We start from the raw sequence: 25,918 nt of genomic DNA on the forward strand, positions 1-25,918 counted from the left end.
GGGCCCCCCCATCCACACACCGGGCGAATGGCGGGGGATCGGCAGGTGGGCACAAAGGGCTGGAACCGACCGGTTTAAGATGGCTGACGTGGAAAGTGGGATGGACTCTCATGGACCTTGGAAGACGAAGACGGACAGTGACTGGATTAATGATTTTAGCTACAGGGAACAGGCCAACGAACCTGGGAGCCATCTTCCGAGGCACACCACAAAGCGGCAGGTGTCGTGTGGATAGCCAGACCTGTTGTCCCGGAACATAAGAGGGTGCCACCGACCATCTATGATCCGCCGCCACCTTGTAATTTTTGGAGGACCACAACAGGGCCCTCCGGGCCCGCTCCCAGGTCCGTCTGGACCGCATGATGAGTCCCAGAGCAGAAGGTACAGGTGAGCGCAGATCTGTGGAGGTGAACAGAGAAGGCTGATGACAAAAAACAACATGGAACGGAGAAAAACCAGAGGCAGCAGTAGGCAAGCAATTATGAGCTAGTTCAATCCAGGGTAATTGAGTGGACCAGGAGGCGGGAAACTGGGAGGACAGAATACGCAGGCTTTTCTCCAGTTCCTGACTAAGGTGTTCTGTCTGTGTGTTAGCTTGAGGGTGGTAACCCGATGTAAGACTAGATGTGACCCCAAGAAGCTGGCAGAACTCCCTCCAGAACTGTGAAACAAACTGGGGACCCCAGTCTGAGACTATGTCCTAAGGCAAACCATGTAGCTTAAAAACATGTATCAATAGTGCTTTAGCAGTTTCCTTTGCAGACGGGAGTTTAGGTAAAGGTACAAAATGGACCATTTTGGACAATGGATCTACTACAATCATAATTACAGAGTTGCCCTTAGAGGGCGGCAAGCCAGTCACAAAATCCACCGAAATATGGGTCCAAGGCTGAACAGGAATGGGTAGAGGTAACAGAGCACCTGCAGGTGGACGTGTAGAAGATTTATGCATAGCACAGATGGAACAAGCATCTACATATTCCTTGACATCAGACATCAAACATCTTTAGCCACCAAAGCCTTTGAATGAGAATATACATTGTTCTTTTGGTGGCATGAAAAGCGACTGTCATGTCCCCATTGAATGACCTCCCCCCCTAAGAGAGGTTGGCGCAAACAACTTGGCAATGGGGCAGTCTGGGGGGACAGGAGTATTCCCAAATACTGACCTAATTTTAGATTCGATATTCCAGGTGAAAGCGGACACGAAACACGTTTCGGGAAGAATGACTCTGGAGTGGGAGTGGAGTCGGTGGACTCACCTAGACGGGAAAGCGCATCAGGCTTGCCATTCTTGGACCCTGGACGATATGACAAAACAAAATTGAACCGGCTGAAAAAGATGGCCCACCAAGCCTGACGCACATTGAGATGTTTAGCGGTGCGGAGATACGCCAGGTTTTTATCGTCAGTCTAGACCAAAAAAGGCAACTGTGCCCCCTCCAACCAGTGACGTCACTCCTCCAAGGCCACTTTGACCGCCAGCAGTTCGCGATCTCCAATGCCGTAGTTGTGTTCAGCAGCAGAGAGTTTTTTTTACATGGAAAAGCACAGGGATGCAACTTGTTGTCAGTGGACCTTGTTTGGGAAAGCACTGCCCCAATACCGATATTGGATGCATCAACTTCAAGCACAAACTGCCGGGCGGGGTCAGAAAGGAGCAGCACAGGGGGCATTGTGAAACGATTCTTTAGGTTCTGGAACGCTTCATTGCATTCAGGGATCCACACAACCAAACGAAGTGAGGAGGTTACATTATGTAACGGAGCTGCAATTGTACTGAAATTGCACATGAATTTGCAATAAAAGTTGGCGAAACCCAGGAACCTCTGAATGCCCTTGCGCCATTTAGAAACCACCCACTTTCAGACCGCAGCCACCTTAGCCGGATCTATCTGAATCTGACCCTCAGAAATCACAAACTCTAAGAATGACACGGTGGAACAGTGGAATTCACATTTTTCTGCTTTGACATAGAAATTATTTTGTAGCAAAGTCTGGAGAAAGGAACAAACTTGCTGAGTGTGAGTCTCTAGATCAGGGGAGTAAATAGGTATATCGTCAAGATAAACGAAGATGCACTTGTTAAGAAATTCGTACAGCACGTCATTTACGAGATTCTGAAATACAGCCGGAGCGTTGGTGAGTCCAAATGGCATTACCAAATATTCATAGTGGCCAGTGGGTGTATTAAAGGCAGTTTTCCATTTGCCTCCGGTGTGAATGTGAATGGTAGGTGTTCCATAAATCCAGCTTAGTAAAAATCTTAGCTCCCTCCAACAGTTCGAAAGAGGATGAAATTAACGGAAAAGGATACGGGTTTTTAACCGTGACATCATTGAGACCACAATAATCAATACAGAGGAGGAGTGATTTGTCCTTCTTCTCTACGAAGAAAAACCCTGCTCCGGCGGGCAAGGACAAGGGGCGAATCAAGCCGGCCACGAGTGATTCCTGTATATATGCGTTCATGGCTTCGCTTTCCGGCGCTGAAAGAGAGAACAATTTTCCCCGGGGAGGGGCAGCCCCCGGGAGTACATCAATGGCGCAATCGTACTCACGATGTGGTGGAAGCAATTTGGCTTTAACTTTGCTAAATACTTCTGCAAGATCATGGTAGCATGCAGGAACTCCCTCTAGATCTGCTTATTTACACCTTAGGTGCTGACCGGCTTAGTCAAACAGACATCATAACACACAGGTCCCCAGGACTCTATCTTCCCGTGAGACCAGTCTAGACAGGGTTTGTGGCATTGCAACCAGGGGTGCCCCAGGATTACCGGGTGAGTCATTTTGTCAAAAATGTGGAAACTGATGAGTTCTGAATGATTGTCTGGAATGGTCATACGAACTGATTGAGTGCGGAACACGCCTAATTGGTGACCATCCACTGCATGGACCACCAGAGGGCGTGACAGTCGATACAACTTATGATGGAGGGACCTGGCAAGAGCGGATAACATTAAATTAGAATTGGCACCAGAATCAATAAACAGTGCGCAGACCTAGGTGGGCAAATCTGACTTTAGCTCTAAATTTAACACATTCTGAGAAGGGGGAACTACTGAGCTTTGACTCTCCCGCACTAGCGCTCTTGGCCACACCGGCGCACTCCTGACCGGACAATGTATGAGAATATGACCAGACTGTCCACAGTAAAAACAGAGTCCCTCCACACTGTGGTACACCTCTTCGTTGGTGAGGCAGGCATTTCCCACTTGCATGGGCTCCTCAACGGAAGTGCAGGGGAAGGCACCTGGATGACCGGAAGTAGGCGGTCAGTCAGTTGATCACGGTGAGGATGGCTGACCGGCGGCGATCGGTGCGAACAGCCAGAGCAATGAGGTTGTCCAGGTCTTTGGCAGGTCCACCGCAATGTGCTGATTCTGGATGGTGTCACTCGATCTCTGAAAAAACACATCCTGGAGTGCTGCAGTAATGAAGGGCTTATCTCCAGACTCACCAGAAAAACGCTCGGGTCACGAGAGTTGGTTGCAGAACTCTGGGACTGGTATGGGAGCCGACGGGGCAGCTGACGATCCTGGAAGTGGTGTGGCAGCGGGAGTCATGCTGGTCGTAGCCTGATGTTTCATAGCAATAAGTAAATGCTCCATCTGAGTGCGCACAGAGTCCATAAACGTGTCTTGCCGTTTCGCCAGCTCACTGATTCTGGAGGTTAGAGCAGCAAGCTGGTCATCTTGTTGAGCTAACTGCTGGCTGTGGTGGCATATTACCCGCTGGAAAGGGTTTGCGTCTGCTGCATCAATGGTTGGCCAGATTGATCTATCAGGTTTGATAGGCAGGACAGGCTGGACGCAAATGCAGGAAGCAGGAACATGGCTCACAGGCTGGGGTCGGTACACAGAAAGACAGTCCAAACAGAGCAACAGTATCAAAAGCATCAGGCAAAAAGGCGTGGTCGAAGTACACAAGCAGGTCGTCAAAAAACATTGGCAAACAGAGCAAGGCAAAAATACAGGAACTGAGCTGGAAGGAAGGTACAAGGCACATTGATCTGGCAAAGAACAAAGGCAAACTGTGAGGCTTATAAAGCACCCAGGTGATTAACTGCAAATCAAGAACAGGTGTGCGGAGAAGCTCCCAGAACCGGGATGTGGCCAGACAGAGAGACAGCCACCACCAAGAGCCAAGAGAAGGAGACAAGAAAAAGCAGGACAGAGAAAACCCAAGCAGAAAGACAGAGCAAGAGACAGACAGAACACAAAAATAACCCAACAATCCAAGAACCTGACAGCAACATCATTCGGCATGACCAGTTTGGTGGTGGGTCAGTGAAGGTCTGGTGAGGCATATCCCTGGAAGGACGCACAGGCTAGACAACACCACTCTGACTGCTATTAGGTATCAGCATTAAATCCTTGGACCCACTGTCAGACCCTACACTGGTGCAGTGGGTCCGGATTCCTCTTGGTTCATGACAATGCAAAAGGAGGAATAAAGTTTGCATACTCTTGCTACATGAGGCCCCGCCTCATGTAGCAAGAATATGCATGCAGTTGCTGGAGTGGAGGATGAAAGAATTGATACCACTGACTGGCCCCCACCCTTGCTTGACCAAAACCCATTTGAACACCTCTGGGACATTATGTTTCAGTCCATCCGACACCGCCAGGCTGCACCTTAGACTGTCCAGGAACTTAATGATGCCCTGGTTCAAATCTGAGAGGAGGTCACCCAGGACAGCACCCATCACCTCATTAGGAGTATGACCCGACGTTGTTGCGTATGCATACAAGCACTACTGAGTACCATTTTGAGTTGCTGCAATAAAATTTTAGCAAAATTGACATCCTGCTGCTTCTTGGGCTTTTTTTTTTCGCTTTGATTTTCCAGATGTCTTTGAATTCAGCCCTCTGTAGGTTGACAATTACCATCAATTGATGTGACATGTTTTTGTTCCTAACACATTACCGAGCCCATATCAGGAAAGATATATCCAGCATGATTTTTCCCCTCTATTAAGAGCTGATGTGTTTGAGTGTTCCTTTAATTTTTTTTTAGCAGTGTATATGCATAGTGGGGAGAAACCTCAAGCAGACCAGTCTCAGAAAGGTGAGCATCTGCCCTGGCCATACTACCAATAAAAAATCAAAAATAAAACAGCCAAATCAACATCAAAAACAAACAAATCACATCAAACATGCTAGACAGAGATGATGGAGCTAATCATCCAGCCAAATATAGAAAACCAGGATACAGATCTAAATCACCATTTTCACTATGTCCAGTTGTTATGTGTTATTATTGGACCCACAAAGACCACCTGCCTGTGATGTCACACTGGCTCCAAGAACAGAGATCATGTTAAATGGCACGGTCACATTACAAAACGCAAATCACGCCAGAGTTCATATATCCACAGTGGCAGTCAGAGACAAGGGAGCAAACAAATGCCATCTTAAAAGTGCATATGAAAGTGTATGAAATGATTCTGTCCAGGAAAGTTTCAGTTTGAAGCTGACTCTTTCAACAACAGCTCAAAGGATTATAAAACTCTCACTATTTAACTTGATTTTAAATTTGATATTAAAAAAATACTACTTCCTAAAACACCTAATATTCTAGTTTCTTAGTCTACTGGTGTGATGCGGGTATAGAAAATGAATGAATACTGTAGTTATCTTCCAAATTAACAAACAAGGATGTATTTTTTGGGGGGGGGGAGTTTTTGTTGGTACAAATGTCTCTTCGGCTTAAAATGACATCATGAAGTGATAACATCAGGAATGGTGAAGCACATTATGTGCATTGCAAGATGTCTTTAATAAAGAAATAGCTTAAAATACTTGACTATGCATTTGATCTTTTATACCATGGAGTAACAATTTTAAAACATTGCTGTTATCAGAGTTTGTTTATTTTGTTTGTGGGCTTTTTTGTTTGTTTGTTTTTGTTAAATAGAAGGAATGAATTAATTTATCTGGCACACAGATGAACAACAAAGACAATAACAAAACATAAAAGGAACAATGTACAGAGAACCCGTGTGGCCGAAAGGGTGAAGGCAGCAGCAAGGCTTATAAACACCCTCCCCTTATACCATAAAAAATAATGTATATATCCATCCATCCATTTTCTTCCGCTATACTCATGACAACCATACAAAAAAGAGAAAAAGAAAATGCATGAACAATTTAACTTAATCAATCACTGAAATTTCAAAACACAGCCAAACAAGTAATAGTGAAAAATGACAAAAATGGAAAACCTAATCCTTCAAACTATAACAGGTAAATATATTCTTTTTGTAAAGCCTTTTAAAACCAACCAATTTACCAAGTATTTTAATATTATCAGGACAATTATTCCAAATATTAACACCCCTGATGGCTTTTCAATTTCTCAAATAATAATGTAGCTGGAATCCCTAATTTTAAACAGATCCTGGACATGTAGAGGCAAAAGCTTATTTTTGACTTTATACAATAATACTATTATTATTACAATAGTATTACAATAATTTGTATTGTAATACTCGTATAATCAACCAAGTCAAAGAATTTTAAAATTTGTAGTCAAGCAAATAATGGATTTGTTGGCTCACGATATTGTTTATTGCTGATAATTCGTATAGCTTTATTTTGCAACAGAAAACTGGTTTAGTATTAGTTCTATATGTATTTCCCCAAAACTCAACACAGTATGTCATATATGGAACAAGTAATGCATGATATAAAATGGTTAATGCATGTTGAGAGAGGAAGTCTTGTGCTTTATGCAGAATTGCAATGGCTTTTGACATTTTAGATTTAACATAGTTAATATGTGTTTTCCAGCTTAATCTATCATCAATATAAACACCAAGAAATTTTGTATCTACTACAATTTCAGTTTCGGCATGACCAGATTTTTGGTCATGCCGAACCTAAGATTTTTGCTTAGGTTCCTGGACTTATTCCCAAATATGATGCACTTATTTTTCCCATAATGGAGTGATAATTTATTTAAGGGTGATTCTTTAACTACGGGCACTATTGGCCTTGTAAATGTAATTTCCACCACACCATTGCCTTACAATATAAAGCGCCTTGGGGCAACTGTTTGTTGTGATTTGGCGCTATATACATGTGCTCTGATGTTACTGTTTATCTCCATAGAAACTACCCACACAATCTTTCATACAAACTTTTTAAAGGGACATTATTGTTGTGGTGGAAATTACGGCAATAGTGTGGGACAACTACATTTCGTTTAAAAAAATCACAACAGTTGTATGACATTGAATACCCCAATTATGTTTTGATTATTTTACTGATATTTTATTCAGATATTTTAAAACATTAGAAAAAAAACGTTTGTTTACTATTCATTTTTATTATTGAAGATCATAAGTCTGGGTGTGGGACAAGCACAAAACGGCAATATTTGCATATAATGATGCTGAAAAAAAGGTGAAAAAGTCATCATAGACTACTAGGACAAATTTCTTAAAACACTTTCATTGTAAAGATAACTATAAAAGTGTGAAATTTCCCCTTTTTTCTTTTTTTCATAAAATATGATCAAGGGACATAAAAGTGCCCATAGTCTAAGAATCACCCTTAAATCGAACCATTGTTTAAATTTATTTAATTAGTTCTCCATCTTGTCCAGGAGCTGTCCCAAATGATCCCCACTACAAAACACAGTTGTATCATGCGTAAATAAAATACAACTTACATACTTGGAAACCAAACATATATCATTAATATACAAAAGAAACAACAATGGCCCAAGGACTGAACCCTGGGACACCCCACAAGTAATCTTCAAGAACTTGGAATTTGTTGTATAAGTAGCTCACTATCCAGTCATGTGCCAATCCCCTGATACCATACTTATGTAATTTGTCCAGTAGCAAGGTATGATCTATAGTATCAAATGCTTTCTGTAAATAAAAAAAAAACCCTGACAGTATATTGCTTATTTACAATTGCGTTGGAAATTTGTTTGATGAAATCCATTACAGCCAGTGAAGTAGTGCGATTCTTTCTAAAACTGTATTGCTGCTCGCTAAGGATATGTTTAGTTAAAAAAATCATTTAACCTCATTCCAAATACCTTTTCCAAAATTTTAGAAAATTGAGGTAAGAGGGAGATTGGACTATAATTTCAAAAAACATGCTTCTCACCAGATTTGAACAATGGTATCACTTTACCTATTTTCATTTTGAAAGGAAATGTGCCAGTCATTTATGACAAATTACAGATATATGTTAAATATATGGTAAAATGGTAAATGGACTGCATTTATATAGCGCTTTTCCATCTGCATCAGACGCTCAAAGTGCTTTACAATAATCCCTCACCTTCACCCCCATGTGAGGGTGCTTCCATACAAGGCACTCACTACACACCAGGAGCAGTGGGGGATTAAGACCTTTTGCTGTATTAAATCTGTTCTAAGATTTTCCATAGTTTCCTTTGCTATTTTCCTTGTGATTTTGTAATGTTAATATGGTCAATTTTATCGTCCAATGAATTGAAAGCAACAAAAACAGGCAGATGGTCACTGATATCACTAATGAGAAGTCTGCCCATTATATTTCCCACGGTAATGTTTGTCAATAAGTGATGATGTATTCCTAGTTATCCTAGTTGGGTGAGTACAGGATACAATCCCATATAAAATACAGAATTAATAAATTAATCTATATGTTGTTGTGTGAAAGTGTAATGACACGGACCCACAACAGGGGGCGTAAATGAACGGTCAATGGAAGTAAAGAGTAACACTTTTAATGTTGTGAAATGTGCACAACGAATACAGATACAATTCAATACTACAGTCAATTTGTACAGTTGGTGTCGTGTGGGCAGGCTCGAGGATAGGAGACGCCTGTCCAGATAAGAGTCGGGACCCACACGATTTCCACCGCCAACGGATCTGGAACACACCGGAGCCGCCAAGTCCCGAGTCACCAGGTGGCCACTGTCTCAGCTGTCAGATCGGGTACTGCTGGCAGGGAGCAGAAACAGTCAAGGGTGGGTGGGTGCACACACCCAGCAAACAGTCAGCAGAGTTCTGATAATGAAGGGAGAAAAACACCACCTCCCACTTCTCACAGTCGTGCAGATCCTACTCTCACTTAACAGCTGAGGAGCGGAAACGCCAACTCCTCCTGACCAGCTGCAAGTGTACTGAAATGTCTGCAAACTCAGAATGCAAAGTACAGCTTCTCGAGCTTAGTAGCAAAATACGTTGCAACAAGCTTAGCTGAAAGAGAACGAAGACGGCTGAGAGTTTACCTGAGAACGTCAGATGATTTCTCGGCAGGGGTGTGGTGTCTTCTCCAGGCTTTTATGGATGGCTAGATGAGATGATGAAGGACAGCTGTCAGGGTCCCTGGTGGCGAACTGCGCCCTCTGGTGCCTGAAGCCCGTCTACAGGCAGAGCGCCCTCTGGTGTTGGCCAGCAGTACCTCCTCTTCGGGCGGCCCACACAACAGGACCCCCCCCCTCAACGGGCGCCTCCTGGCGCCCGACCAGGCTTGTCGGGGTGTCGGGCGTAGAAGTCGGTCAGGAGAGCCGGGCCCAGAATGAAGCTCCGTTTCACCCAGGAGCGTTCTTCGGGTCCGTACTCCTCCCAGTCCACCAGATACTGGAACCCCCGGCCCCGTCGACGGACGTCCAGAAGCCTGCGGACGGTCCACGCAGGCTCACCATCGATGATCCGGGCAGGAGGCGGCGCTGGTCCGGGAGTGCAGAGGGTGGAGGTGTGATACGGTTTGATCCGGGACACGTGAAAGACTGGATGAATCCGCAGTGAAGCTGCGGTTGCCAGCTTCACTGCGGCAGGACTGAGGACTTTGATGATAGAAAAAGGTCCGATGTATCTGTCCTTTAGTTTATGGGAGTCCACCTGCAGAGGGATGTCCTTAGTTGACAGCCAAACCTCCTGCCCGGGCTGGTATGCAGGGGCCGGGGAACGCCGGCGGTCTGCATGGTCCTTAGCCCTCGTCCGGGCAGTCAGAAGGGCAGAGCAGACAGTGCGCCATACCCGATGGCATCTCCTGAGGTGGGCCTGGACCGAGGGGACCTCAACCTCTCCCCCCACGGCTGGAAACAATGGGGGCTGGTACCCCAAACATGCCTCAAAGGGGGAGAGGCCGGTGGCAGACGAGACCTGACTGTTGTGGGTGTACTCGATCCAGGCCAGGTGTTGACTCCAGTCCGTCGGGTGTGCGGAGGTGACACACCGCAGAGTTTGCTCCAGGTCTTGGTTCGTCCGCTCTGCCTGTCCATTGGTTTGAGGGTGGTACCCAGACGAGAGGCTCACGGTGGCCCCCAGTTCCCTACAGAAACTCCTCCAGACTTGCGAGGAAAACTGGGGACCATGATCCGTTACTACGTTCGTAGAGATACCATGCAGACGCACGACATGGTGGACCAGGAGGTCTGCAGTCTCCTGGGCCGTCGGGAGCTTCGGGAGGGCCACGAAGTGGGCCGCCTTGGAGAACCGGTCCACTATCGTCAGGATGGTCATCATGCCCTGGGACGCAGGGAGACCCGTGACGAAGTCCAGGCCTATGTGGGACCAGGGGCGACGAGGCACCGGCAGCGGCTGGAGGAGTCCTTGGGCCTTCTTATGATCAGCCTTGCCCCTGGCACAGGTGGTGCAGGCCTGGACGTATTCCCGGACGTCGGTCTCCATCGATGCCCACCAGAAGCGCTGCCAGACCACTGCCATGGTTCTACGCACCCCTGGGTGACAGGAGAGCTTCGAACCGTGACAGAAGTCCAAGACCGCAGCCCTGGCCTCTGGTGGGACGTACAGCCGGTCTTTAGGTCCATCTCCGGGGTCCGGGTGTCGTGTCAGGGAGAAGGATGCCATCTAGTGCCCGCACTGACAATGGTGACGGTAAGGCCACTAGAGGGAGCCCAACCTCCTTTGCCCATCTGCTATCCAGCAGATTCCCCTCCGACCCCGTGTCCACCAGTGCTGGGGCATGAAGGGTTAAATCCCCACTTAGGATCGTAACTGGGATTCGTGCGGATTTGCGGGATTTCCCATCGTGAGTGTTATGGCCCACCCTTAGCCCAGTCTCTAAGGGTGGGCGTTGTAGTTTGACCGTTTGGGGCAATTTCTCTGTATGTGCTCACTCGAGCCGCAGAAAAAACACTCCCCACGGGCCAGCCTCCTTTGTCTGTCTTCTAATTTTACTTTAGCCCTGCTCGTGTCCATAGCTTCGTCAGCAGGGGGAGCTGTCGCCTCACGGAGAGCTCTGGCAGTGGAGCGGGGGGACGACGACATCCGTTCGGACCCGGAAGGAAGAGGGACGGCTCGTGCCCGGCCACGCCCTTCGTCTCGCTCCCGGTGATGCTCTTCTAGTCGGTTGTCAAGCCGTATAACGAGATCAATAAGCCCATCTAAATCCCGCGGTTCTTCCTTCGCCAGCAAATGCTCCTTCAGGACCGGAGACAGTCCGCTTACGAAGGCGGCGCGGAGCGCAACGTTATTCCAGCCGGACCTCGCTGCCGCGATGCGGAAGTCGACTGCATATTCGGCTGCGCTCCGATGCCCCTGTCTCATCGACAGCAGCACGTTCGAAGTGGTCTCGCCTCTGTTAGGATGATCAAAGACTTGTTTGAACTCCCGCACAAACCCAGTGTATGTAGTAAGGAGCTGTGAGTTCTGCTCCCAAAGTGCCGTAGCCCAGGCGCGTGCCTCTCCTCGAAGCAGATTCACCACATAAGCCACCTTGCTAGCGTCAGATGCGTACATGACCGGATGCTGTGAAAAGACGAGCGAACACTGCATTAAAAAATCAGAGCACGTCTCGACACAGCCTCCATACGGCTCAGGAGGACTTATGTATGCTTCAGGGGACGGGGGGGGGGTTCGTTGAACGGCCATTGGAATATCTGTATCTGGCACTCTGGCAGCAGGAGGAGGTGCCGCAGCAGCGCCCTGTGCGCGCGCTTCCACCTGAGCGGTGAGAGCCTCCATCCTCCGATTGAGGATTACGTTCTGCTTGGTTACCAAGTCCAACCGAGCAGTGAAGGAGGTTAGAATTTGCTGCAGCTCACCTAGTACGCCTCCTGCTGGTCCCTGTGCCTCCTGCGTTTCCATTGGTGGTTCACTCGATGGGTGACGCCCCTCAGGATCCATGACAGTTGGCCGAGAAATCCTGTTGTGTGAAAGTGTAATGACACGAACCCACAACAGGGGGCTTAAATGAACGGTCAATGGAAGTAAAGAGTAACACTTTTAATGTTGTGAAATGTGCACAACGAATACAGATACAATTCAATACTACAGTCAGTTTGTACAGTTGGTGTCGTGTGGGCAGGCTCGAGGACAGGAGACGCCTGTCCAGATAAGAGTCAGGACCACACGATTTCCACCGCCAACGGATCTGGAACACACCGGAGCCGCCAAGTCCCGAGTCACCAGGTGGCCACCGTCTCAGCTGTCAGATCGGGTACTGCTGGCAGGGAGCAGGAACAGTCAAGGGTGGGTGTGTGCACACACCCAGCAAACAGTCAACAGAGTTCTGATAATGAAGGGAGAAAAACACTACCTCCCACTTCTCACAGTCGTGCAGATCCTACTCTCACTTAACAGCTGAGGAGCGGAAACGCCAACTCCTCCTGACCAGCTGCAAGTGTACTGAAATGTCTGCAAACTCAGAATGCAAAGTACAGCTTCTCGAGCTTAGTAGCAAAATACGTTGCAACAACAAGCTTAGCTGAAACAGAACGAAGACGGCTGAGAGTTTACCTGAGAACGCCAGATGATTTCTCGGCAGGGGTGTGGTGTCTTCTCCAGGCTTTTATAGATGGCTAGATGAGATGATGAAGGACAGCTGTCAGGGTCCCTGGCGGCGAACTGCGTCCTCTGGTGCCTGAAGCCCGTCTACAGGCAGAGCGCCCTCTGGTGTTGGCCAGCAGTACCTCCTCTTCGGGTGGCCCACACAACATATGTGATTGATTACGAGGATTGAGGAAATCTATATTAAAGTCTCCACAGATAAACGCAAGCTTATTAATTTTAAAAGTGTTATACATATCTGTCAGTTTTTCCACAAAAATATTTGTGTTTGATCCAGGAACGCTATAAACGCAGCTTGTAATTATGTTTTTGGATTTTTCACATTTAATCTCCACTGTGACACATTCCATGACATTGTCAAAAGAAAAGGACATATTAACAATTTCACACTGACAAGTTGAACTGACATCAAGTGCCACGCCACCGCCCCATTTATTCATCCTATTTATAACAAAAAGATCATACCCTGGAGCTGGACCATGTCCATGTGCGCATCCCTCAACCATGTCTTGGTAACCACAATGACAGAAAAAGGTTTAGTGACATTTTTTAAACAATCCTAAATTTTGGACAAATTTGTAGGAAGACTTCTACTATTAAAATGTATAATGGAGAATGAACCATTGGAACAGTTCTTAAATTGTTCCTCTGTAAAGTAATTGCAGTGGTGAGTAGTATTTTTAAGAAAAATAAATCCAGGTCTATATTGTATTCAATGCTATGAGATTTATGTTGAGAGTAATCAAAAACTTTTAGTTCAAGCTCCTGTGCAGAGGTAAATTGAAAAGAATCAATTGACATCATAAAAGGGTTGTAATCGACAAACCAAAAATGTGGCTAAATAAGGTATAACTGTTTCATATAAAGCTGTACTTGATATAGATTTTCTCAAAAGTTGTCTCATAACAAAAGGAAAACAAAACAAAAATCATAACAAAAATCCCACCAGATAAGCAATAGTGAAACAATAAGGAACATTTTCCTCCTTAACAAGCAATCATTTAAAATTATCGAAATCCACAAACTCTTATCATTATGACTTTCGCTTCCTCCGGAGTTCCATTTAATTTGATCCACACTTTACACTTCCTGATCCATGTCGCTTGTATTTTTCCTGCTTATGAAGGACTGTGGCTTGTCCTACAATCTCCACATTTTTCTTTGTCAAATGTTCATTCACATACACCTTGGTTCCTTTCAGCTTTTTTGTTTGCCTTAACAATTCATTCTTAAACTTTCTGTTCACAAACCAGATGATAATAACCGATTTTGACTTTTTGTCTTTTCTTGAAACTGAATGGCAATCAGCAATATCAGTACTATTAATGTGGATGTCCTTGGAGGAAAAAACTGAACAACCTGTTGCTCCAGGGAGTGAGTCTCTTCTTGCATGTCCTCTACATCACCGGCACCGCTGCCCACAGCAGCATATTAGTGCAGCAGATAACTGAAACAATCATGCAAATGGTGATAAAAGCATCAAATATGGCAGAAATACTCCTTAGACACTCCTCTTTTGAAAAAAAAACAAAACAATTGTCCACTTGAATTTTCAATCGGTGGTCAGGTAGGGGTCAATTGAAGAATTACACAGTGGTGAAAATTAAAAGATGCTCCAATCATATTGAAAACTATACCACATTATTTGCTTGATCATATAAAGATTCCAAAAAGGTATAGTTTGGACTATCTGTGACTGAATTCTATGAAGTTATGGGATAAAAACAGCAAAAACAGTGACAAAGGTCACTTTCAGTTTATACAGAGATCAAAAGTTAAAGTTACTCCAATGTTGGTAAAAGGTGATGCAAATTATTGGTTGAGCTAATAGGATGAATAAATGGAGTAGTTTTAACAGTGTTAAATGCTTGGTCTCCAAAGTAAAGGTCAAACAAGGTCAACGTCCATTGGATTCTATGACATGTGACATATTTTACCCCGTAATTTGATAACTAAGCATGATACATGGTCCAAACTATTCCTTTTTAAAATCCTGTTAAATCAACTAATAATATGCATCACTTTTTACCAAAATTGGAGCAACTTTAACTTTTGACCCCTGTACAAACCGACACTGACCTTTGTCACCATTCTTGCTGTTTTTGTCCCATAACTCCATAGAATTCAGTCACAGATAGTCCAAACTATACCTTTTTTGAATCTTTATGATCAGGGAAATAATGTGGTGTAGCTTTACATATGATTGGCGGATCTTTTAATTTTGATCCCTGTGTAATTCTTCAATTGACCTCTACGCTGACTGAAAATTCAAGTGGCCAATGTTTTTTTTTTTTCAAAAGAGGAACGTCTAAGGAGTATTTCTGCCGAATTTGATGGTTTTATCGCCATTTGCAGGATTCTGCTCTAAATATTCTCTTATCTGCTGCACTATATGTCCGATGCTTAATGTTCAGTCCTGAAACAATTACTTCCTCCATCCTCATTTGTTGCTCAAGATCATCAACACAATTTTCCAATGATCTAATTTTGTTGTCTTTTTCCACAAGATTTTTTTTTTTTTTTTGAGATCACGAACCTCCTTCAATTAACAAAGCAGTTCAGTTTGCTTTTTCACCACTCCACTGAGTTCCTCTGACATGAAATTCAAGGAGAGTTTGATCTCATTCAGATCTTCACTGTTTATGGCTTTTTCTTTCTTTTTTTTTTTCTTTTTTTTTTGGCATACTGAACAGTTAAGAAAAAGGTTGTACCTTACGGGCAATAACTACACCGACCGAACGCGGGGGGCCTCGTCCCCGATGTAACGCCGCCGCTGGATAGTAGCTGAACAAGCACAGCCAGAGCCCAGGCCTGCCGGTAGATGACTTCACTGCAGCCAAGCCCAGGTTGTTTAGTAAGATAAAAAAAAAATCGTATTTGAGATGCAGTCACTGAACGCACCGCCACGCCCTTCTTACTCAAATGTCCAATGAGAAATCTTGATGCTGCTTCGCGTGCGTTGACTGAAAACGCGTGAACTTAGCGATTGTTCGGTTCGAGGTAAGACCGATTAAATAGTTTGTCAGCAATAAGATTTGATCATCGCTGTTCATAGTAAGTTATTAATTATGGTTCAGTTTTCACAGACGACGAGTGATGAACAGTCTCGGAAACACGTTTCTTTGAATCTGGCGCTTATACCATTCTATGAGTTAGCTGGCGTTAGCTTGTGAACGCAGCTGTTGTGTTGAGAAGCTGTTTTAGCTACACCGATGGAATAATCACCATGTTCCATGTCAGTTTTGCGATGACATTATTTATCCCATGTCTCATGTTCCGTTATTTGTTGAGGATTAACTTTGGGACATTTCTCGCTAGCTGCCTGTTAGCTTAGTTAGCCCTGTTAGCTGCTGTCAGATCAGTGGCACCGCCTTTGCTAACTTGCTAATGTTGGCGTGTAGCTTCATGTGATGTGCTTTGATATAAAAATGTCAGTCGGCGATTGATGCACAATAAGATTTGCTGACTATTGGTGTGTCGTCGGCCTGCGCTTGAAGGACACCCGTGTTGTAGATTTGTTGACTTACTGAAATCTCTTGAGCTGCTAGTTCAGTAGGAAAAGGAGTTGGGTTCGATTCCCGGTAACGTTGGGCAAAATATTTCATCTGCATTATTCCGGTCAACCCAGGTGCAAATAATTATTTTCCTTGGTTGGGGACGTAACCTTCGTTCAGGCCAGAGGGAGGCATACCACCTATCTGCTTAACGCATCAGAACGTGGGCATATGTTCTGGCACTACTGGGCCTTAGGGCCTATAGAGGACTTACTAGTTAGTCCTCGGCCTGTCATCCTGTTACCTGAGCTGATCATACTGATCGATTTTTGAAACTGTACATTATTTGTGAATTATTCTCCAACATTGAGCACTGGCTGTTTCATATGATTTTGTTGCTTTCTGTGTTAGTTTTGTCACCGATTAGTCATCAGCATGTACCATGGTTCACCTGTCTAACATTGATCTGTTTTTCCACATAGGAAGTAGCTGACATTCTGTAATGGATGATAAAAAAGGTAATGTTTTTAACAACTGTGAAGATTTGTGAGACCATAATTTATTGATAGTAAAACTTATCATATACCTATAAATGATATGCCAATACGATTGGATAAAACACTAAAGAATAAATAGCAATACACCCTTTTCGCGGACGGGTAATATTTTTCATACCACCCGAGTAATCAGCCAATCCGGACAGCGGAGCGGTGCCACGACGAAGAGGCGCGGTCAGAGGAACTGTGAAATACTGGTGAGTCTCTATTAATAATTTCTTACGTGTCCAAGCTCGTAGGTTGATCGTTAAAATTAAATTTTAGTTCTAAAAGCATCATAATTATTTATAGGAAAACGTTCTATTTTTTTCTACTAAGGTTTGAACTTTGAGTGTTTACACAGGAGAGAAAAGTGAGAAAATGTTAATGCCTGTTTGAGAAAAGTGTATGACGTGTGTAGTGAGGGGCTTTACAGCCTTAAAACATCTATAATAGTTGTAAAAAAATAACACTGACTTCTTCGCGGATTTCGCCTGTCGCAGGTTATTTTTAGAACGTAACTCCCACGATAAACATGATAAAATTGTTATCAAGTTGTTCACAATGAATACAACATTTATCATTTATAGGTATATGATAAAATCGTTATCAAGTTGTTTTACCAATGAATATGGCTTTATACACCCTTCAGAAAACCATACACCCTGCAGGGTGTATAAAGCCATATTCATTGGTGAACAACTTGATAACTGATAATATTGTAATTAAAACTTCAAATGTAGATCTTAGTGTAAATTTGTCTAGTTAGATGATTGGTCAGGCATAGGTTAGTGTATAATTTGTGGCCCTGTTTCACGGTTGATTTTGAACCTTCCTCTTTGGTGATCTGTTCGCAAAGGTACACTGTAATCCAGCCACATAAACCACTTCCCGATGTGGTCTGTGATACACCTGACCACGTTCTTTGTAGTGTAGCCACACAGCGGGGATGTAACTGGAAAATGTTATCAGTGTAGGATGTGTGAACATTCATATGTAGAGGAGCACTCCTGCCAATCTCAACACAATCTCTGTATTTTATTTTTTGTTAAATTTGTTTAGTCCTTAGCTCACGGAAGAATTCATTATATTTTTTTACACATCTCCATATGTAGTCTTGGGTTCTATTGATTTTTCTGTCTCTCTTTTAACATTAGGTCTATCATAATTTTTTTTTTATCTTCCCAGAATTCTGACTTGCCACATCAGATTTTTGTTATTGTAAGTGCAGAATGTTATGAATTGAACAAGAGAATTTTGTCAAATAATGGTAAATGGACTGCATTTATATAGTGCTTTTCCATCTTCATCAGACACTCAAAGCGTTTTACACATCAATGCCTCACATTCACCCCGATGTGAGGCTGCTGCCATGCAAGGGGCCCACTACACACCGGGAGCAACGAAGGGATTAAGGACCTTACCCAAGAGCCCTTAGTGATTTTTCCGGTCAGGCTGGGATTTGAACCGAGGATCGTCTGGTCTCGAGCCCAGTGCTTAACTACTAGAGCATCACCTCCCCAAATAATGTTTTGCTTTTAAAAATTGAACTCATAAATTTATTTACTTAGCTCTTGATTGGACTGTAAACAGTCCTTGTACATCATTTATTCATATTTTCTCGGGGCAGCACAGTTGCTTAATGGTTAGCACTGTTGCTTCAGCAAGAAGGTCATGGGATCGATTCCCACGGCCTTCTATGTGGAGTCTGCATGTTCTCCTGGGTTCCCTCCGGGTGCTCCAGCTTCCTCCCTACATCTAAAGACATGCAGGTTAGGTGAATTGGAAACTTTACATTGCCTGTAGGCGTGTGTAAATGTTTGTTTTTCTATATACAGCCATGCAACAGACTGTTGTACTGTCCAGGGTGTACCCTGCCTCACACCCTATGACTGCTGGGATAGGCTCCAGCCCTCCCACCCTTGGATAAGTGGTTAGAGATGTATGTGTGTGTGGTTTCCCGCAAACGGGAGAGAGAGAACAGGTGTCACTTACTTAACCTCTGGACTCATCTGTTGATGAGGGTGAAGTAACAGATTGCGTAATTAATGCTTCCTGTTGATTTGGCAGCTAAAGGAGATCAAGGGGTGCCAAATCCATGTGTGCAAATGGACAGACCTGACACTTGCCCAACTATGGAAAGGTGAGCAGTTAAATGTGGATTGTATATGACATGACCATGAAGTGTTTTTTTCTTTTTTTTTAAAGTATTCACATAACATGTTACTCTCAGGCATTAACGATTCCAGTTTGCATAACACCAAATAGGACATGCTAGGTACACTACATTTTCTGTGTGTGTGTGTGTGTGTGTGTGTGTGTGTGTGTGTGTGTGTGTGTGTGTGTGTGTGTGTGTGTGTGTGTGTGTGTGTGTGTGTGTGTGTGTGTGTGTGTGTGTGTATATATATATATATATATATACACACACACACACACTGTAGGGTTAGGGTTATAAACATTTTTGTTATAATCGCTGGTTGCGTATTAAAATGAATGTCCGAGGTACTAACATGTTGTTAAGAGAGCACTTGTAATTTGGTTGTAAAACAGCATTTTGTTGTGAAGATATAATCCAGACTTTATTTATGTTATACTTTGGGTAACATTGTTGAATTACCTGTTCCATTCTGTGTTGAACGCGTTTGCCGTGTCTTGTCACTAGTTGTTTTTGGAGTTATTTGTGTGCATATGTTTTGTCAATAATAATGTTGCTGATGATCTATGCATGCTGTTACATAGCTACGGAAATTGTGTCCTCCAGCTTGTAATACTATACTGTGGTATTATTTGAATAGTCTTGTGATTCACAATTATATAGTCATCTAATGAGCTTGAACTCGATATGGGGCCATTGTGTTGGATTGGTTGTCCATTGCTGTACCAGCAGGCCAAATGAACATCCAGTAATGCTGATCACATGCTTGGACAATACTCAGTAGCCCCAGTGTTGAAGGTCGGCAGATGTTCAGAGGCTATATTAAGCAGTGTCTGTAGTCGGGGCCAATGATGGTATATGCCAAAAATGCAACAAAACACTTGCAGACCAACTCTGCCCATATTCAGCCGCAATCATATAGATGCGGTTACTAACTGGAAGTGACACGTACTCGTCCGTGCCTGTACACTGTGGGCATCCCCTTATTTCCTGGAAGTCAGCTCTTGGTTTAGTATGGCGTATTTATTTTTATTCAGTAGTTTTGTCAGCAAAAATGCCAGTTTGCTGGACATCTTGATGTAAAAGTAAATGATGATCATGAATAAAATGTAGCTATGTGAACATGTGTAGTGTGTTGGAGTGTACAGCTAAATACACTGGACAACAAGCTTTTATAAAAGCTTGCTTCCTAGAAAATAAGGCATATACATTATGATGGACAGCTTTTCTGCTTCACACAGAATTTTTGAGAATGGTTTAAAATGAATTTTAATCACATTGGCTCACATGATGCTGACATTTTTAGTTCAGCTAAATCCTATTTTGAAGTGTACTCACTATGCTTTTGCATGAAGAATGCATCATGTCCAAAGTCTATGAATTGGAGCAGCTTTTATAGCCTGTCTGTCGGCATCAGTCCTGACTAAACATGTCCAGGCATGTCTCAGACAACATTTGCATAGCACCTACTGTACACTGAGTGCATTCTGGGACAGTAATTTTCTTTGATAACTTTTATTCCAATTTTCTAAATCTTTCATGTGAAATGTTCTCTTGCAGTATGCTTCCTAAAGCAGTGAAGAGGAGAGTTCACGCCTTGAAACGGCTACAGGTGCAGTATGCCAATATTGAGGCTCAGTTTTATGAAGAGGTCCATGAGCTCGAGAGGAAATATGCTGCCCTCTATCAGCCGTTGTTTGACCAGGTACAAGAAGTTGGTTTTTTTGTTGTTGTTGTTTTTGTTTGTTTTTTTTCCCCCAATAGAAGTTCTGTTTAGCCTATGATACCAGCCTTGGGAGATTGTCATTTTCTGTACTTTATTGACTCATGCAAGTCAAAACCTTCCTGGGGAATTCCTTAAAATGGAATAAAAATCTAACTTACGTTGCAAATGTGGTGTTTACTGCTCTGCTGCATGTTGCTGTAAGTCTCTGTGCCTGACCTGAGGCCACTGAAGCCATGTCTTCTTCGTCTTTGTCTTTCGGCTGTTCCCGTTAGGGGTCGCCACAGCAGATCAATCGTTTCCATCTCACCCTGTCCTCTGTATCTTCCTCTGTCACACCAACCACCTGCATGTTCTCTCTCAGCACATCCATGAACCTCCTCTTTGGTCTCCCTCTTCTCCTCCTGCCTGGTGGCTCCATCCTCAGCATCCTTCTCCCTATATACCCTGGGTCCCTCCTCTGCACATGTCCAAACCATCTCAATCTTGCCTCTCTGACTTTGTCTCCAAACTGTCCCACCTGAGCTGTCCCTCTGATATGTTCATTCCTAATCTTGTCCATTCTTGTCACTCCCAAAGAGAATCTCAACATCTTCAGCTCTGCCACCTCCAGCTCTGCCTCCTGTCTTTTTGTTAGTGCCACTGTCTCTAAACCATACAACATAGCTGGTCTCACTACTGTTTTGTAAACTTTCCCCTTCACTCTTGCTGATATTCTTCGGTCACAAATCACTCCTGCCACCTTTCTCCACCCACTCCACCCTTCCTGCACTCTCTTCTTCACCTCTCTACCACACTCATTACTTTGAACAGTTGACCCCAAATATTTAAACTTATCTACTTTCACCACTTCTACTCCTTGTAACTGCACTATTCCACTGGGCTCCCTCTCATTCACACACATGTACTCAGTCTTGCTTCTACTGACTTTCATTCCCCTTCTCTCCAAAGCATATCTTCACTTCTCCAGACTAGACTCAACTTGCTCTCTACTCTCACTACAGATCACAATGTCATCTGCAAACATCATAGTCCATGGGGACTCCTGTCTGATCTCATCTGTCAACCTGTCCATCACCACTGCAAGCAAGAAAGGACTCAGAGCTGGTCCTTGGTGTAATCCCACCTCCACCTTGAATGAGTCTGTCATTCCGACTGCGCATCTCACCGCTGTCACACTATTCTTGTACATGTCCTGCACTATCCTAACATACTTCTCTGCCACTCCAGACTTCCTCATACAATGCCACAACTCTTCTCTTGGCACCCTATCATAAGCTTTTTCTAAGTCCACAAACACACAATGTAACTCTTTCTGTCCTTCTCTGTACTTTTCCAACAGTATTCTCAGAGCAAACATTGCATCTGTAGTGCTCTTTCTCGGCATGAAACCATATTGCTGCTCACAGATCTTCACCTGTTTTCTAAGCCTAGCTTCTACTACTCTTTCCCATAACTTCATGCTGTGGCTGATCAGCTTTATGCCTCTGTAGTTACTGCAGCTCTGCACATCACCCTTGTTCTTGAAAATAGGAACCAGCACACTTCGTCTCCACTCCTCAGGCATCCTCTCACTTTCCAAGATTTTATTAAACAATCTGGTTAGAAACTCTACTGCCATCTCTCTCTCCTAGACATTTCCATGCCTCCATTGGAATGTCATCTGGACCAACTGCCTTTCCACTCTTCATCCTCTTCATAGCAGCCCTCACTTCTTCCTTGCTAATCTCTCTTACTTCCTGATTTACTCTCACCACATCATCCAGCCTTTTCTCTCGCTCATTTTCTATTCATCAACTCTTCAAAATATTCCCTCCACCTTCTCAGCACACACTCCTCACTTGTTAGCACATTACCATGTGCATCTTTTACCACTCTAACCTACTACACACAATGTAGTCCACCTGTGTGCACCTTCCTCCACTCTTATATGTTACCCTGTGCTCCTCCCTTTTCTTAAAGTAGATATTCACCACAGCCATTTCCATCCTTTTTGCAAAATCAACTACCATCTGTCCTTCCCCATTCCTATCCTTGATACCATATCTACCCATTACTTCCTCATCTCTGTCCCCTTCACCAACATGCCCATTGAAGTCTGCTCCTATCACCACTCTTTCATGCTTGGGCACACTCTCCACCACCTCATCTAATACACTCCAGAAATCTTCTTTCTCCTTCATCTCACAACCTACCTGTGGGGCATATGCACTGATGATATTCATCATCACCCCTTCAATTTCCAACTTCGCACTCATCACCCTGTCAGACACTCGCTTAACCTCCAACACACTTTTAACATACTCTTCCTTTAAAATGACCCCAACACCATTTCTCTTCCTGTCCTCACCATGGTACAACAACTTGTACCCACCGCCGATGCTCCTGCTCTTACTTCCCTTCCACTTGGTCTCTTGCACACACAATATGTCTACCTTTCTCCTCTCCATCATATCAGCCAGCTCTCTCCCTTTACCAGTCATACTACTAACATTCAAAGTCCCCACTCTCATTTCCACCCTTCTAGTTTTCTTCTTCTCCCGCTGTTCGTGGCATCGTTTTCCTCCTCCTTCTTCATCGTCTTCACCCAGCAGTAGCCCAGTTTCCACCGGCACCCTGTTGGGCAATAGCACCGGTGGCGGACGTTGTTAACCCGGGCCGCGACCGATCCGGTATGGGAATTTGATTCTGAGTCTGCATAGTTGGGTTGGCTTGTTTTACGCCGGATGCCCTTCCTGACGCAACCCTCCTCATTTATCCGGGCTTGGGACCGGCACTCAGAATGTACTGGCTGCACACCCCACTGAAGCCATGTCCTTAGTGCTAAATCAGATGGTGCCACAAGTCGTCACCTGTCCTTTTGTCGGCGATGATTATTTCCAGGCGTCGTGTCATTCTTAGTTGCCCTCAAGATCGGCAGCTGTCTTCTTGATGCACTTGTCCCTACTGTGTGTCTGTAAACTTTCTCACATACTCTTAATTTCAGTGGGTTGAAAGTAATTAACCTCAGTGTTTTGATAGTATGGTCATATTCAGATATTTCGCAAATCTTTCCACGTATCATTCTCAGTTTAATAGATTTGTTTTGATGTCTGCTTGTGTTACAGAGACAAGAGATTGTTGCTGGAACAGTGGAACCCACCGATGAGGAGTGTGAGTGGAACAGTGACAGAGAGGAAGAAGACGAGCTAGCTGTAAGTTCTGCTGTATTTCACCTGTCTTAAATCTGATCAAACTGCCAGTATATTTCTGCTGCTCCTCCTTAGGAAGGAAAAGTTTTTTTTTTTTTTTTTTTTTTTTTTTTTTTTTTTTTTTTTAAACCGCATAGTTTTTTTTCTGTATATGAGGGATTTACTATAATAGGATATGTAATCCAAACAGGTAACATGATAAATATGTTTTGAGGCTGTGTCAGTATTTTAATAAATACCTTGGTAGTTGTAAGTCTGTATGCAAGACCAGAAGTGGGATTTGGACATTCAACACATAATGGACATGTACTAGGTGTGTTTCCGCTCTGATATGTGGTAACACGCCTAGATGTGCGAAGCACATACCATTGTATCGCCGCCGGTGCTTAGAGTGAAGGCCCCCTGACACTTGCACGACTTTGATTCACGCACCCGTACACAGTGTGTTGTACCGGTGAGTAAACTCGCTGTGGCTAATGTTAGATGTGCGCCGTTGCATGCAATTGTGCAAAGAGAATTTTGAAATGTTCAAAAAAATCTCTCACGCATCAAAGTCATGCAACAAACATGAAATGGCTGTGAATGTTGCGCAATCTACTCGCCAACACTACATGTTGATGCCCATTGGTGCTTGATGGTGCATGAGATGGCACAAGCAGCTCGTCAAGTAAAGAAGTGAACAGTGAGAGTGGTTGCGTCAGCGCACCACATCACAGTGCAGCTCGTCTGAACGATTATAACGAGATGTTAAATCTATCCTAAACATACGTATACAGCTGCTAACAAGAAGGAAAAAACACAACTGTTTTACCAAGCTATTAGAATGTAATTCTGACAAATAATTACCCTTTTAGACGCCTCCAAATGCTTTCTCCATCTCCTTCAGCCCGTGTGAGAAAAGCAGGAGCTGGAGCGCTCCCCTGTGATTCCGGAAGCGATTAGACGTTTTCAACAGCTAACTCAGACAGAAAATGATTAATCCACTACAAACTAATTATTTTATACACACAGCGTCCAGTGCACAACATGTGGCAGCCAGTGGAACAAAGCATAGCGTCCAGCTAGGAACACAGCGGGTGGGGTCATCACGACGATGCACGTTCAAGTGTATGGATCAAAGTTGTGCAAGTGGCAGGGGGCCTTATCAAAGTTGTGCAAGTGTCGGGGCATGGAAATATAAACCTGGAATGGACGTGCACACCTCAATCTATTAGTGTTGCTCAGGACAGGAAGGCGCCATTACTAAGGGTGGAAATGTGCAGGTCATCAATAATAAACTGACCGCTTTTTTTGCACTAGTGTCGCTATTTAACGGATTTTAATAAATGTAGGCTTGTTTTAAAGCCCTTTGAAAGCTCTTTCCAATGAACCTATGCATGTGTGGGTGAGGAAAAAAAAAGTTTTTGTAAAATGCAGAAATTTGGGGAAATTATGACCTAACTGTGCTGCTTTTCTCTCTCTGTTGTCACTATTTGTTAACAGATTTTATTAAAAGTAGGCTTGTTTTAAAGCCCTTTAATTGATCTTTCTAATGAACCCATACATGCCTGGGTAGAAAAAAATGTTTTATGTAAAGTGTGGAAATTTGGGGGAAAATATGCCATTCTGTTCATTTACTGTGATCCTCCCCCCCCCCCGTCATCATAATTCTCGATGGATTTTTATAAATGAAGCCTTGTTAGTTGTATTCAAGCTGATTAAAAACTCTAATGAACCCACACATGCCTGGATAAAAAATCCTTATGTATTAAAATATAAGTCTGAAATATGCCTTGCCATTGTGGTCATTTACCTTGCTGCTTTTTCCACTGTAATATTATTGCTAGTCTTTTAATGACAACAACATATATATGATTTTTACTAACATTTATTCCAAGTAGATATAAAGCCATTCAGAATTTTACTTTTGACCCTCAGGGTAAAAAGTATCTCCTCCATCCCCTCCAACCACACTGTTAAAATTTAAATGCCGCCTGTGACCACCATGTACATATCATATTAAACATTGCAAGTATATATACATAAATATAGTTAAACATTTTTG

General features: G+C 43.7%; 1 protein-coding gene across 3 annotated transcripts in view; it reads left to right on the forward strand.

Moving 5' to 3' along the window:
* nap1l4a (nucleosome assembly protein 1-like 4a) overlaps nt 1-25,918 on the forward strand; it is a 101,586-nt gene that overhangs the window by 54,629 nt on the left and 21,039 nt on the right. For 2 of the 3 annotated variants that reach the window (XM_034176890.1, XM_034176888.1), the window contains exons 2-3: nt 20,521-20,665; nt 23,791-23,877. In XM_034176890.1, the coding sequence (XP_034032781.1) occupies nt 20,521-20,665; nt 23,791-23,877 (232 nt within the window). Of the gene's footprint in view, nt 1-15,726; nt 15,776-16,751; nt 16,788-18,875; nt 18,949-20,520; nt 20,666-23,790; nt 23,878-25,918 lie in introns of those variants that run through there. The other variant, XM_034176889.1, reaches the window with a different exon arrangement.

This window comes from Thalassophryne amazonica, chromosome 8, assembly GCF_902500255.1.
Source record: "Thalassophryne amazonica chromosome 8, fThaAma1.1, whole genome shotgun sequence".
NCBI lineage: Eukaryota > Metazoa > Chordata > Actinopteri > Batrachoidiformes > Batrachoididae > Thalassophryne > Thalassophryne amazonica.